General features: G+C 44.0%; 1 protein-coding gene and 1 long non-coding RNA gene across 8 annotated transcripts in view; one reads left to right on the top strand and one right to left on the bottom strand.

Annotated features, from left to right (window-relative positions):
- The window catches only part of WASF1 (WASP family member 1), a 130,147-nt gene extending 124,288 nt beyond the window's left edge, over positions 1 to 5,859 (top strand). For all 7 annotated transcript variants that reach the window (XM_007484430.3, XM_056818668.1, XM_056818666.1 and 4 more), the window contains 2 exons: positions 928 to 1,559; positions 4,944 to 5,859. In XM_007484430.3, the coding sequence (XP_007484492.2) occupies positions 928 to 1,559; positions 4,944 to 5,101 (790 nt within the window). In that variant the 3' untranslated portion in view covers positions 5,102 to 5,859. The remainder of the gene's footprint in view (positions 1 to 927; positions 1,560 to 4,943) is intronic.
- The window catches only part of LOC107651471 (uncharacterized), a 148,809-nt gene that overhangs the window by 91,775 nt on the left and 42,017 nt on the right, over positions 1 to 15,017 (bottom strand). The gene's annotated exons all lie outside the window — the stretch shown is intronic.

Genomic DNA, 15,017 nt, shown 5'->3' with positions numbered 1-15,017 from the left:
TGCTTTTTCCCCCCCAGGAAAATACTGAAATAGAAGAACTTTACCCTAATTGGGAGGAAAAAAAAACAAACCTCCTTAAATTTCTTACTAAGAATTTTGCCAAATACATCTGAATAATAACACACTGGCTAAGGAAGGGCAAAACAGAAGGGTACACTTTTAGAAGACCAAGAAATGGAAGTCAAGCCAAATTAACTGATAAATGGTGATGGTTGTCAATAAGTGTTAGGAAAAGGACCTTCAGGATTGGGAGCAGAAAACGAGATCCTTTTCCTAATCTTTCTCAAGTGATTTTTGAAGCTTAAATCAGTCCCTCAGTTATTACATCTAACAAATTATAAATTTTCCACAGGAAGATGACCTGCATTCCAAATTAGCGTACAAATGAATGTTCTCGTTCACTCCCAGCTCTATCCTTGGGAAGGTCTGTGGCTCTTGTAAATGTGTCCAACCAAACTCGGCAGAGGATTAGTGGCATTGCTTTAATTGAGAATACACACACTGGGCCCACAGAAATAGGATGGAACACAGTCCTAGCTTGGCCACCAGGGTTTCTACAGAGACGGTAACAGCATAAATGTACTGTGTCCCAGGGCGGGCTTAATCCATTGCGGTGACTCAAATTCAGCGCAGACATAGCAGAATTGAGTTGCCAACAGGAACCTACGGGAAAGTTTGTAAATGCGAAGGGGCGAATGTGAAATCATCATCATCAAGGATTCATCCTCACATTTACGTGATTTATGCTCGTGGTCTCTGGTACCATGATTAACACTCACCCGTCTCCTTTTCCGTTCCTCACGTCTCTAGAGGAACCTGTAGGTATTATTACTGATGGAAAACGATACCGGTTGATTAATGCGCTGGAAGTCTTTTTTGGATTTTCTGTTTTTATTAACTGATTGGGGCATATCATTGTTGTTTCAGCTCTGCTCCAGGCTTGGTAGAAAGCCGGCCGCAGTCTCCAGCCACAGGCAGAACAGCGGTGTTCGTGAGCCCCACACCCCCACCTCCTCCACCTCCTCTTCCGTCTGCCTTGTCCACTACTTCATTAAGAGCTTCAATGACTTCAACCCCTCCCCCTCCAGGACCTCCCCCACCTCCACCTCCAGCTGCTGCTCTTCCGGCTCCAGCAGTGCCGCCCCCGCCAGCTCCTCTACAGATCGCACCTGGAGTCCTTCACCCAGCTCCTCCTCCGATAGCGCCGCCTCTGGTGCAGCCCTCCCCGCCAGCCACTAGGGCTGCCCCCGCCTGTGAAACTGTGCCCGCCCACCCACTGCCCCCAGGGGAAGCGCAAGGGCTGCCCCCGCCCCCCCCGCCGCCGCCCCTGCCCCCGCCGGGCGGCGCGCGGCCGGCGTCCCCGGTCCCCGTCGCAGCTCTTTCTCATCCTCTCTCCGGAGTTCACCCGCCCCCCTCCGCTGCCCCCGGGCCTCACGTTCCGTTAATGCCGCCTTCCCCTCCGTCACAACTTGTTCCTGCTCCCGAGCCGAAGCGCCATCCGTCCACCCTGCCAGTAATAAGCGATGCCAGGAGCGTGCTTCTAGAAGCGATACGGAAAGGTGATTTCCTGTTTCTCCGTAGAAAACAAGGTTGGGGGCGTCGAGTGGGACTGAGGAACCGAGACTGGAGGTTTGGGGTTCAAATTCATCCTCTAACGAGTCCTAACTTTGTGATCCTGGACGAGTCACTTCACCCCCATCGCCTCGCCCTGCCCGCTCTTGTGCCTTGGAACCAACGCTTAGTATAGATTCTTTGACCTAAGGGAAGGGTTTAAGGAAAAAAAAGAGGATGCGGCGTTGTTCAAAAGCTAGACTTAGAGATAGCGGTGTGCCTTCTATTATTCGGGTTATGAATGTCAGTGTAGATTCCCTCTCCCCCCCAACCCCCCAGCTTCGCCCCCTCGGGCTACCACTCAGCCAGGTCGTCCCCTCATTCTGTAAGCTCTCCCCCTGGCGCCTCTGATTCAGCCCCCAGGGGGCGCTCTCTCCGCCGTGCTCCTTGGTCAGAGGACCGGCGGGTCTTGCTAAGTCACTAAGCTGGCTCTTCAGGTGTCGCCATAAAGCCGGTGCCCAATGCAACGCTTTCTGACCTTTCTCCCATCTGCACGGTGTGAGAGCCTTCTCATCTACCAGTTTGCCTAGGAGGCGTCTGGGTGGTGCGGGGTCAGGAAGACCCGAGTTCAAACTAGCTGTGTGGCCCTAGGCAAGTCTCTTGAGTCCTGTTTGCTTTCATCTCTAGCCGAGAACCAAGGTGTCTGTGCCCCCTCACGGTCAGTCTGGCCCATTGGCTCACAAGGAACCATAGTCCAGCCCACAAAAAGGATCTGCCCCGCCATGCTGACGAGGGCATCTTTGACTTTAGCAATCCCACCCCCTGCCGGGCCGACCCCATTCCTAGATGGCTCTTAATCGTTAAGTACTTCCAAGCCTCCGACCTCAACCTGCCTCTGTAGCCACCTCCCAGCTTCCCCTGACGCTGAAACAGGGGCCATTTCCTCCTGGGCTCCCGCAGCGCCAGGCCCCTCCAGTTGTCCTCAGGCATCTTCCTGTGCCCAAGGCCCAGCACGCCCCGCTGGACAGCGCCACAAGCTCCTCAGCACCCCTGGTACCTCCTGCGCTGCCACTCTGACCCTTGTTACCTTCTGCCTTGCCCTCCCCGGAACACGGTATCTTAACAAGAACCGATCTAGGCCAGACCCGGGGCTTCCATTATCCTAGTTTTACAGTCCAGGAAACTGAAGCGGACGGAAGGTAAGTGACTAGCCCAGGATGTCCGAGGCAGAAAACTTGGCATGTCTGGATTCTGGCATCATGAGTTCCACCTTTCGCTGGCTCTCCTATTATCCCATGTGGCCCCCTAGGCTGACCTGTCAAGTTTTGTTTTTTTTTAATTGGCTGTCCTCAAGCATGTTCCTCCACTTTGTACCACTGCAGAGTTCCCTGAACATGCCCATTTATTAACCCTGACCAAAAAAGGACACAGTGTTAGATTTAAAGATTCATTTCCCACGAGGGCAGCTGGGTGGCTCAGTGGATTGAGAGTCAGATCCAGAGAGGGAAGGTCCTGGGTTCCAATCTGGCCTCAGACACTTCCCAGCCGTGTGACCCTGGGCAAGTCAGGCCTGGACCTTCTGTTTCCTCATTGTAAAATGCAACAGAGAAGGAAATGGCAAACATCCCTGGCTTTTCCAAGAAAACCCCAAATGGGGTCACCCGTCTGTCATGACTGAAACTGAATTTACACTGGCCGATGGCAGGGCGCCATCAGCCACTAGGAGGCAGTATTTAAATCAGACATATAAGCCAGCAACCCAAGTCAGCCAGAACTGGCCATGTACCATGTTCCTGGCAGAGTGGCCCTGAGTTCAAATCCTGCCTCCCTGGCTCAGGAGGATTGAGAAGGATGACACGGGGAAAGCTCTAGAAGCCTGACAGATCAAGAGGAAGGCTAGCTAAGGAGGAGGAGGATGCCTGGGCTGCTTCCATCCTGGCAGCCTGTGGGGGAGAAGCCAACTATGTTTGGGTACAGAATGTCCTGGCCCCGCCCCTTCCAGACTCCGCCCTTCTCTCCCTGCTGTTTGCACCTCCCCCGCTCGAGCTGCCATCAAAGGCAGAAACTTAGTGTGCATCCTTGCCCTGTGGGGCCTCTTAGCAGGCTTAGGATCTGTTTCCTCGCTGCATCTTTCTCTTCCTTCTGTGTAAGAAATAGAAACTGCAAAGCCTCGTCCCTCCTCCTCCACATTTCTTTTTTATAAGAATCCAAGAAAATAGCTTATGCTTCATCTTTCTGTCTTTGAATCTTATTTAAACACAGTTGTGGCCTGTTTGGGGTCTTTTGAGGAGGGCTGGGTTTGAATTTGCCCTCAGACACAGCAGCTTTGGGACCCTGGGAAGGGCCCGGTAACCCACTCCCCTAGCCCTTACCACTCTCCTGTCTTAGGACTGATGCCGGGACAGCTGGCCGCCCTGTGGATAGAAAGCCAGGCCTGGAGACAGGGTTCTGGGTTCAAATGTGGACTCAGACTTAATCGTGGTATGGCCCTGGGCAAATCACTTCTCCCCCATGGCCTAACCCTTGCCGCTCTTCTGCCTTAGAATCAATATACAGTATTGATTCTAAGGTGGAAGGTGAGGGTTAAAAAAAGTAAAAGAATTGATCCTAAGACAGAGGGCTTGGGTTTAAAAAAGAATTGTTTTAATCCTATTTCTATGGCCACTTTGTTACTTATTATTATTAATTTTCTGCTAAGATTCAGGTGTGGCACTCACTCCCTGCTGCAGTACTAGCGAGAATAAAGCCCAGGGAAATAGATCCTTAACAGAGGTGGCCTCTGGGCAGGAAGACCAGTCACATTTGTAGAGTTGGCATGTTCGGTTGCTCAGGCGCCAAGGCATTGCCCCGGGGCTTTCTGGGCGGGGTCTGAGAGTGGCCCCTGGGAGACATTCCTCTCCGGGAATGGAAGCAGGTCAAGATGAAGTGACTTAGCCAGGGTCACACAGCCGGTGTGGCCCCATCCCAGGACCAGGGCTCTCTCCACCGAGAGCAGGCACCATAGACGCGCTCTTCCTCCCCAGACCTGTGTAGACAGCAGCATAAATGTAGTCCCATTTTTCTTCATCTATTAGGCCTTATCTTTTGGGTCTGTGAGCTTTTATTTTTTAAATCCTTACCTTCCTAGAATCAATGCTGTGTGTGTTCCAAGGCAGAAGCGCGGGATCACACAGCGAGGCGGTGTCGGGGCTAGCCTCCTGGCGCTCAGACCCGGCTCTCCCCAGGCACCCGGTGGCCCTGCTCTGTGAGCTGTTTGAGAGAGGCCGCCGAGGGCGCCTTGGGCAAAGCTCCCGGCAGCCAGCCTGGCAGGCTCCCAAACAGCCCACTGTCCCCCGGGCCCCAGCCCCGAGGGCTGCCGGGAGCCCGCAATGATTCTGACTTACTCCACCCAGGTATTCAGCTACGAAAAGTCGAGGAACAGCGTGAACAAGAGGCTAAGCACGAGCGCATCGAGAACGACGTGGCCACCATCCTGTCCCGCCGGATCGCCGTGGAGTACAGCGATTCTGAGGATGACTCGGAGTTTGATGAAGTGGATTGGCTGGAGTAAAGAACCATCCCTGGAGATGCGACCCAACGGAATGCAACGTCCGCCGTGGTGCTTGATCTTTGAGAATGGTTGATCATGACTAGCGTTCTGTATTTTTTCCCCATTAATCCTTTTTTTTTAAATCCCATTTTTCAGTTTACAAGAAAACTAGCACATCTTTCAAGCTAAGTGTTTCACGGTGGCTTTTCTTACAATTTTTTTTCCCAAAAGACCATACTTTGTCCATATAGACCACTAAGTATTAAGCATGGGCAGCTTTTGCTAGAGTAGCCAATTCAAAGGTTTTTTTGTTTGTTTTTTTAACATCTTAATTGTGCACTTTGTGAATTTTAAGTTAATGAAGGTAACTGAGATTGAAATTCCAAGGGCAGCTGTATGTGTTAATGAGCCTTACTCCATTTTAATCAATTGCAAGAAATGCATTAAATCTGTCAAAAGATCACTACCTTGATTCTGTGAGTTCACCGAGAAAGGACTATAGTTTGTAGTACTGAGTACACTTCAAGAAAAGAGAATGCTTGAGCTTTTTTTATCTTTTTTGTTTGTTTGTTTTTAAATAATTATGGCCTTATATTTGAATGGTTAGCCGTCCCCCTTCCCCTGGCACTCCAACCCTTAATATACATATTGTGTGTGGTACTATTTGCCTGCCTATTTCGATTTTTTCATGTGAAATATTCTGACTGAAACATATTGTGTAACTTATGTAACTGTTAAGAATAATAGTCTGATTTAATAAATGGTTCATTTTAAATGTTCTTAGTTGTTGCTTTTTTTTATAATTATCCTTTAAATGGTTTGGGGTTTTTTTTTAACCCTTATCTTCCTTCTGTCTTAAAATCAATACCAAGTATGGGTATTGCATAAGCAAAAGAGCAGTAAGGACATGGCATCTGGGGTTAAGTGATTTGACTAGGGTCACATAATTAAGTGGCAGAGGCCAGATTTGAACCCAGGATTTCCCAGTGTCCAGGCCTGACTCTATTCACTGAGCCACCTGCCTGCCCCCTCAGTGGTATTATTAAAACCTCCTAAACAGATGAGATCACAGATTTGAATAAAAATAGGATTTGCTTTTTTTTTTTTAAATCTTAAGCTATATAGCAAGTGATGGGGAACCAATAATGTGCAGAGCATGGTGACACACAGAGCACTCTCCTTGGGCACACAGCCACCCTCCCCCAGAGTTTATTACTAGAAAGGCAGAGGAACTTTGGTGGAGCTGCTCCCCTCCTCCTCTCCACATAACTGACATTTTTCCCATCCCCTGCCCCTCTGCTCAGCAGCCAATGGGAGCTCACAGCTTGTAAGGTGGGCAGCTCATAGAGAACAGAGCTGGAGGGCATCAGAGTGCTCAGGCCACTTCCCTTCCCCTCTACACATACACACCTCTCATCACCCACCCCTCTGCTCAGCAGCCCAATGGGAGTGCTTCTTACCTCCAGTGTGTGTGTGGGGGGGGGGGGCAGTCAGGGTGTGGCACTCAGTCTCTCAGGGGAGGAGCCACTCAGGCTGGGGTATGGGTCAGGGGCAGGGCCTGGCACTCCATCTCTAAAAGGTTCACCATCACTGCTATAGAGTATCCCCTTAATCACAAAGGAATCACTTGAACTATCACACTGGGTGGCCCAGATGTCATTTTTCCTAGTCACAAAAGATATGTTTCATAACCCTCTGAGACTGTGCCACAAAATGTAAAATTAGCTCTCAAATTTTGGTACAGCTCTTAATTCAGCTTAACTGCAACATCCTTTTAACTTGGTACCAAGTGGACTTTCATAAGAGTAGTTAGCCTGGTTTGAATCTTATTTTGAAGGGGCAAAAAAGAAAATTCAATCATTAATAAGTCAAATGTTCAGTCATTTTCCAGTTATATCTGACTCTTCATGGCCCCGTTTGGGGTTTTCTTGGCAAAGATACTAGAGTGTTTTGCCATTTCCTTCTGTAGCTCATTTTCCAAATGAGAATAGGCTTCAATGACTTGCCCAGAATCACACAGCTAGGAAGTGTCTGAGGCCAGAATCTTCCTGACTCCAAGCCTCCTGCTCTATCCATTGTGCCACCCATCTGCCCCCCAAAAGGAAAATACAGAACAGTCATTCATGCTCTATCCCTTAATCTGGAGTGCAGAAGACTTGAGAGTTAACTTGACAAAAGAGTTTTAAAGTAGAGAGATTATTACAATGAGGATAAAACCAATGAATGATACTTAGGATAGAAAAGAAGCCTTCAATTGCTGCAAGAAATATTTAGGCTACATATATAAAATAAGGTCTTAGATTTGTTTGACCCTGGAATAAATTGGATCTTTTAGGTTCAGCCTTGCCAGTAGATGAGGGGACCTCACTAAATGGCCTTTAGAAGTCCCTATCAAGATTTGTCTTAGTTTTCTTCCAGAATAGACCTAAATTGATCATTCTTCTAGCAAATGAAACAATATAATAGGCAAAGGCTGGGTTTGTTTTTTTTTTTTTTAGCCTCAATTGTAATTAAAAAAAAAAAAAGCAAAACCCAGAGATATGGCAGGTTAATTTAGTCCAAGGATATTTAGTATGTGCCAGGTACTAAAAAAAGAAGAAAGCAGTTTCTGGGACCTAGAAGCTTACTTTCCCCTGGGTGATACAGAACATATACCTAAATAAGCAAAAGTCAAATATATACAATATCATTGCAGGATCCAACTGGGGTTCTAAGTGGCCCAATGGATACAGAGCCAGGTCTGGAGTCAGACTCATCTTCCTGAGTTCAAATCTGGCCTCAGATACTTCTTAGCTGTGTGACCCTGGAAAAGTTACTTAACCTTGTTTGACTCAGTTTTCTCATCTGTAAAATGAGCTGGAAAAGGAAATGGCCAACTACTCCAGTCAGTTTGCCAAGAAAATCCTAAATGGGTCACAAAGCGTCAGACCCAACTCAAAGAGGACCAAAAAACAATGCAGGGGACACAAAGGACTGAAGGGGTCAGGAAAGGTTTCTTGTAGGAGATGGCACTTGAGCAGAACCTTTAAGTGAGCAAGATAGGAGGGAGGGAGCATTCTAGGCAGGAGATGGGCATGTAGCATAAACATGACCAGTCTGGCTAGAACATAAATTACATGATGGGGACTAATCATGCCTAGAAAAATAGATGGCAGACAAATTGTGAAGAACTTGAAATGCCAAGTACAGAATTCCGTATTTCATATTAAAGGCAGTGGGAGCCATTGAAACTTCTAGAGCAAGGGAGCAATGGGGTCACTGTCATGCTTTGGCAATATCAGGTCAGTGGCAATAAGGAGGATAGATTGGAAAGCAAAGATGAGTGTTGGGAGACCTATTGGGAGACTTTTGCAGATGTAGCTGCAAACGGTGAAGCAAGCTCAACTAGAGCTGTTATGGAGTAAAGGAACAGACGTATACAAGTGAGAGCAACAAAGACTGAAATATTGGATTGGCTCAATTAATTGATTAGATATGGGGGTGAAGGAGACTGCAGAGCTGGAGATATTTCAGGTTTGTGTAACTGGGTGACCAGAAGGATGATGCTGCACGTAAGGAAAATAAGGAATTTGGGAGGATGGGTAGTTTTATGGGGAAAGATAATGAGTACTATTTTAGTGGGGAGTTTAAGATCCCCAGGGCACATCTAGGTGGGGAGATGTCTAGCAGGCAATTAGAAATAGACTAGTATGATATTGGAACAGAATTGAATAGGAAAGGAAAGTTTTGGAACATCTGAAAAAGATGTCTGTAAATACCTGTCCTAATCATTTGACAGATTGCAGAAAATTACTATGAAGAATAAAGCAAGGGAAATGTTGTGCCCAATTTTAAATAAGGACAAACCTTTAGCCCCAACATCCATCTCTATTTAAATACTTTAAAGAACTCTGAAATAAAGCATTCAAAAGCCAATTTCCAAAAAAGCAAAAATGACTAAGTAATTACTTTTGGAGCAACAAGGTAGCACAGTGGATAGAGTGCCAAGCCTAGAGTCAGAAAGATTCATCTATGTGAGTTCAAATCTGGCTTCAGACACTTACTAGCTCTGTGACTCCGGCAAGCCACTCAGCCCTGCTTGCCTAGCCCTGGTTCTGTCTTAAAATAGTAACTAGGTTAGAGAGTAAGGGATCACAAAAAAATTGAAAACCTTCCCTAAGGACATCAGGAGAAAGTAATCTGCTCCACCACCACCCCTTTCTTTTTTCTGCACCTATCATGAATGTAAAGCAATGGTTCCCAAAGTGTGATGTAGAGCCCTGAGACTTTCAGGAGGTCTGAGAGGACAAAACAATTATGCAAAATAAAACAAAGATATTTTAATTTCTAATATGGTCAGTATTGATAGAAATAATACACATAAAGTTCTGTGGGGAGAGGGGAATCTTCAACAATTGCTTAAGAATATAAAAGGATTCTGGTACCAAAGAGATGGAGAATGGCTGGTGTAGAGAACTCCTAGTGAGCTTCCTCTACCATTGCTGATCATCAAGGATTACTCACTGTCTGTTTTTATTAATAGAATTTATTTACAAGTTTCTCAGCCCTCCCCTCCTTCCCCACATCATAGAGGGCATCACCCAGGAGGCATATATGTAATCTATTACAACATATTATAATGTGTGTAATATAACATTACATATAAATGTTTCCTTTCTCTGGAGATAATATTCTTCATATATTAAATCTGTAGCTGTGTAGGATGTTCTTTTGGTTCTACTCACTTTGCTATCCATTATCCCAAGTTTTAAAAAAACTAACTGCTCATCATTTCTCATTGATGCTGTGGTATCCTATCACCATCATACACCACAATGTGTTTGGCCATTCCCCAGTTGATGGGCACCCCCTCAATTTCCAGAGAACTCATATAAATGTTTTGGAACATAATAGGTTTTTTCTCCTTGGGAAACAGCTGGGTCTAAGTTTTAGAACTCTCTTGATGTAATTCTAAATTCCTCCCTAATCTTGATCAATGACACATGTAAAACCCAGTGGAATTGCTCATTGGCTATGGGAGGGGGTGGGAGTAGGGGAGGGAAAGAACCTGAATCATGTCACCATGGAAAAAATGTTCCTAATTAATCAATAAAATAAAATAAATTACTCTCTCAAATGGTGGGATGAGTTCCCAGCACCACCAACAGTGTCCCCATTTTTCCACATTCCTTCCAGTATTTGTACTTTATCGTTTTGTCATTTTAGCCAATCTGATGGGTGTGAGATGCTTTCTCAGAATTGTTTTGCCTTGCATTTCTCTAATCAATAATTATTTAGAACTTTTTTCGTATGCCTATATATGGTTTTGATTTTTTCATCTGAAAATTGTCTCGATATCTTTTGCACAGTTACCAATTGGGGAATATTGATTCCTCATCTTAAAATGTTATTTGCTTGGAGCAGTGACAGTCTGAGTGGTTTCCTCAGGGTCACTTAGGATAGTAGATGCAGGAAAGGACCTTAGAGGTCACTGAATCCAATCTCCTCATTTTATAAACTGAAGGACAGGCCAAGAGGTTGAGATTTGCCCTGGGTCACACAGCTGTAATGGGGAACTGTCCTAGAGGGATGTTACATGTTACACCCCACCTAGGAACTCCCCAGGGCCAATTAAGCATTATACCCTTGGCTTCTAGAAAACAGTTTATTTTAATAAAGGGAATAAGGGAAACTGGTAGGTAGGACCCTAGCACTCTTAAAACTAATTCCCCCCAACTTCCAAGTCCCCTGCTTAAGGGGAGCCTTCTGTTTCTTCTCTGGGCCCTGCCTATAGCTCCCTGTGCTACTTAAAACCTTCCCCATGCTATCTGACTTTATCCTAATCTTCCCACTAGTGATTAATAAAGAAAGGGAAAGAAACCTGGGTTTGGCTGCTGCACTAAGTAACCCAAAGTTATACAGATGGAAATCTTTGGATTATCCTAGCCCAAGAGGAATTCTGGCAGATGAACAACCGGCAGATGATCTTTGGATTCTGGGACATTGATTTCCCCCAAATAAATTCTCTATCTAGAAGTCAAAGATTTCTCCATGAAATCTTGACTATCCGGGGAAAATCTCTCAGAGCAAACCCCCTCCTTCAGCTTGATGGAAATTCAGGCAGAGTAAAAAAGAAAAAACAATCAAACAAAAAACCTACCAGTTCGGAGGAAATCCAAGAAGGAACTAAATTCAGTTATTTTCAGTTCAGACTCCTACAACTCCTTTCCTACCCAGAATCCTCTCACAGGACTTCTCTCAAAATTCCCTTCTTTGAACTAACCCTAGAAACCAGTCTATCCCTAACTATATTCCTACACAGCTAATAAATGTCTGGGATAGGATTCAAACCCAAGACTTCCTGAGATCAAGTCTACCATTCCTCTAGAGCTGCAATACCACTCTGCCCCTTAAAGGTTGGCTGGATGCCAGAAACAGGTTTGAACTCAGGTCTTTCTGCCTTCAAGGCTTGCCCGTTATCCATTACATCAAGCTACTACTCATATTACTTTTTATTTAGGAAACAAACCCCATGGGTTTGTGATGGGGAATGGTATTTTAGGTACATAGCAAGTACAGCTAAAGAAGGAAAGGTTCATAGTGGCCACAGGTGAATGAAGCATCATTACTAAACATTGTGACAGAAATGAAAAGAAAGAAAAGATTCCAAGGAAAATACTAAATATTAAAAACCATTTGGTGTCCAAAATGCATAATATTAATACAGGAAACTACAAAAGCCTATTTAACCCCCAAAGTTAGTCAGATTCTAGACTATAATTCTGTATCATTAGAAAATAAAATAAAAAACTAAAAAACAGGGAAACATTCAAATTCTAGGCAGTAAGAGGAATGATTCTTTATGCCAGTGTCAACTACAACACACAGCCCAGGACTTCCAGCAAGTGTTCTTGTACCACAGGGGAGAAGGGTGTCTGACAAGGCTGAGGACGAAGGAGTGATGGCAACAAGAATGGGTCTCTGCTTCTATGGCAATAGGAATTATGGGAGGAAAAAGAGAAGGGAGAGTAACAATATTTCTTGCTCAGTTGTTTTACTCATATATAACACTGTGTCCATTTGGGGTTTTCTTGGCAAAGATACTGGAGTGACTTGCCATTTCTTTCTCCAGCTCATTTTGCAGATGCAGAAACTGAGGCAAACAGGGTTAAGTGATTTGCCCACTGTCCTATCTAGAAAGCTTCTGAGGTTGGATTTGAACCCAGAAAGAGGAGTTTTCCTGGCTGTACCAATTACCTGACCCTAGTAGCAGTATAATATGGAAGGAAAAGTAAGAGTTTGTACAGAAGATCCCTGAATCTGAATTCTGGCTCTGTCACTTAAGAGCTTTATGGCATGGGGAAATTTTCTTAATCCCTCTGAATCTCTTTCCTTTCTTAAAAAAAAATTGAGAGGGCTAGGCAAGATTATTTCTAAGGTATTTTTCAACTCTGAAATCTCTGTGAGAGAAAACCATACATCCAATAAGTGTCTGAGGCCAGATTTGAACTCAGAAAAATGAGTCTTCCTGACTCCAAGCCTGGCACTTTGCCCTAGGACTGTGAAGATTGGATTTAGCTCTCCCCTGATTGTAACAATGAAGGTATTTAGCTCTTCCTTTATTGTGAAGATTAAATTGTAATCCTCTGATTGTAACAATGAAGGTATTTAGCTCTTCCTATATTGGGAAGATTGAATTGTAATCCACAATCTATTTTTAGATTTTAATCTACAAAAAGGTGATAACTCAATATTTAAGTAGATCTGCCCATTTTAACTACAAAAAGGTGTTAAGTAACTACAAAAGGTGAACTAACCAAAAAAGGTGTTAAGTAACCCAAAAGGTATAATCTAACCAAAGAAGGTGTGAATTAAAGAGTGGGCAGTCCTGGAGAAAAGCGTCTGTTGTGATTGGTAGATGTGAAATTTAGGGGAGGTGACACAAGAAAAAAAGATCTTTAAAAAGAGAACCAGAGGCCAGAAGAAGAGATTCGATTTGAGATTCAAGTTGGATGGAGGATTCTCTAACTTGGAGTTGGACTGGAGGAACTGGACCCCTGGAGTAACTCAAGCAGGAGATCTCAAACTGCTTTTCCTTTTAGAAGGTCACCGTTGGTGAGTGAAAGGCTGACTTAGTGACCCTGCCTTTCTGGAGGCATAAAGCCTCCATGAAAGGCCCATCATCTTGAGACTCTTTTCCCCTGGCTGGGGCTTAGAAATTCTAACTGGTATCAGTGGAATCCAGAGTGCGCTCGCTCGCTCTCGCTCTCTCTCTCTCTCTCTCTCTCTCTCTCTCTCTCTCTCTCTCTCTCTCTCTCTCTCTCTCTCTCTCTCCCCTTTTCTCTCTTCCTTAATATCTTCCCTCTATTGTAAATAAACTACCATAAATTCCATTTACTTTAGTAATTCATTTTGGGATTTAGAAATTAAATATTCCAGTCTCAACCACAATTAATTTTTACAGGACTAATACATTATTGGCGGAGCTATGAATTCATACAACCATTTTGAAAAACAACTCAGAATTATTTAAAAAAATAAGATAAAATAATTCAACTCATTATCTGAGATGACATGAGTTTGGGCAACATGAAGACAAGTTCTCTAGACACAACAACAATGGGTGATTCACAAGGAAAGGAAATTTTAACTTGGAGGTTGCCTATATATGAGACATTTTTAGTTTGTAGTCGCTTATGATTGCTTTAGGATGAAGAGGTGTATGTGTTTCATATGAATTCCCTAATGATAGCTCTGATTCTTATGAAACCACTCCTCTTAAACATTCCCCCAAACCATCCTTCTCTTCTCCTCTACCAAGTCTGAACTGATGAGCTTATCTTCCTCCTGGATGTTATTTATACCTTTAATTCTCCCTCTTTACCTCTCTAGATCCTTATTCCTTCAATCATTCCCCTCAGCTTTCAGGTATCTTCAATCATTTCCTCCACCAATAACTTAGTTCAGATCTCCTTCAGACTACAAATGCCTTCCCTTGTCTTGCCACTTCCTTAAACAATCTTGCTCCTCTCTGATCCTATACCCCCAAACTTCTAGGAAAAGGCATCTTTCCTCTCTGCCTCCATTTTTCTCATCATCCACTCATTTCTCAATCTTTTTTTTAACCTTTATTGAACTTACTCACTAAACTAAAAACAAGTCCGCATAAAACTCCACTTCTTCATCACAATGAAGATCCAAAAATTTTGAAGTCAACTCAATCCAATCCCACAATTTCAGAATCAATGGGTTCTATGAGGCCACAGGAACATTTAAATATGATTACAACTTCAATACAGAAATACATTGTCTGGCTCTTGGTTGCTGAGAGGCATTCTGGAATGATAGAAAGTTTGTGAAACTGAGAATCAGAAGAGATTTTGAGTTCAAATCTTGCCCCTGATACTTATTACTTGGGTAATCACTGGCTTTTAAGGTCTCAATGTTCTTATCTACAAAATGGGGATAATTAAATCTTACCACTCTCTAAGTGTTGTTGTGAAACTTTTTGCTGTCTGAAGCATTATATATTTGTCAACTGTCAATTATTATTGTCAATATGTCCATTATTATTCTTTTAAAACTCTCAGCTTCCATCTTAGAATCAATATTGTGTATTGGCTCCAAGGCAGGGTAAGGGCTAAGCCATGGAGGTAAAGTGACTTGCTCAGGCTCACATAGCTAGAAAGTGTATAAGGGCAAATTTGAACCAAGAACTTCTCATCTCTAAGCCTGGCTCTCAATCCACTGAGCCACCTAGCTGACCCCTGTAATATTATTGTGTTACTCTATTTAAACAACTCTCTTAACAGATCAGTAATGAACTCCTGTATGCTAAATTCAAGAAAGTTTTTTTTTCCCATTCTCATCCTCAACTTGAAAAATAGTATTATTTTAATTTCCACTGAAATAGTTATTCAAATACATAAATGCCAGAAAAGGGAAAGAAAAAATGGAA

Source organism: Monodelphis domestica, chromosome 2, assembly GCF_027887165.1.
Source record: "Monodelphis domestica isolate mMonDom1 chromosome 2, mMonDom1.pri, whole genome shotgun sequence".
In the NCBI taxonomy this organism is placed as follows: Eukaryota; Metazoa; Chordata; class Mammalia; order Didelphimorphia; family Didelphidae; genus Monodelphis; species Monodelphis domestica.
This window is presented reverse-complemented; position numbering and strand designations above follow the sequence as displayed.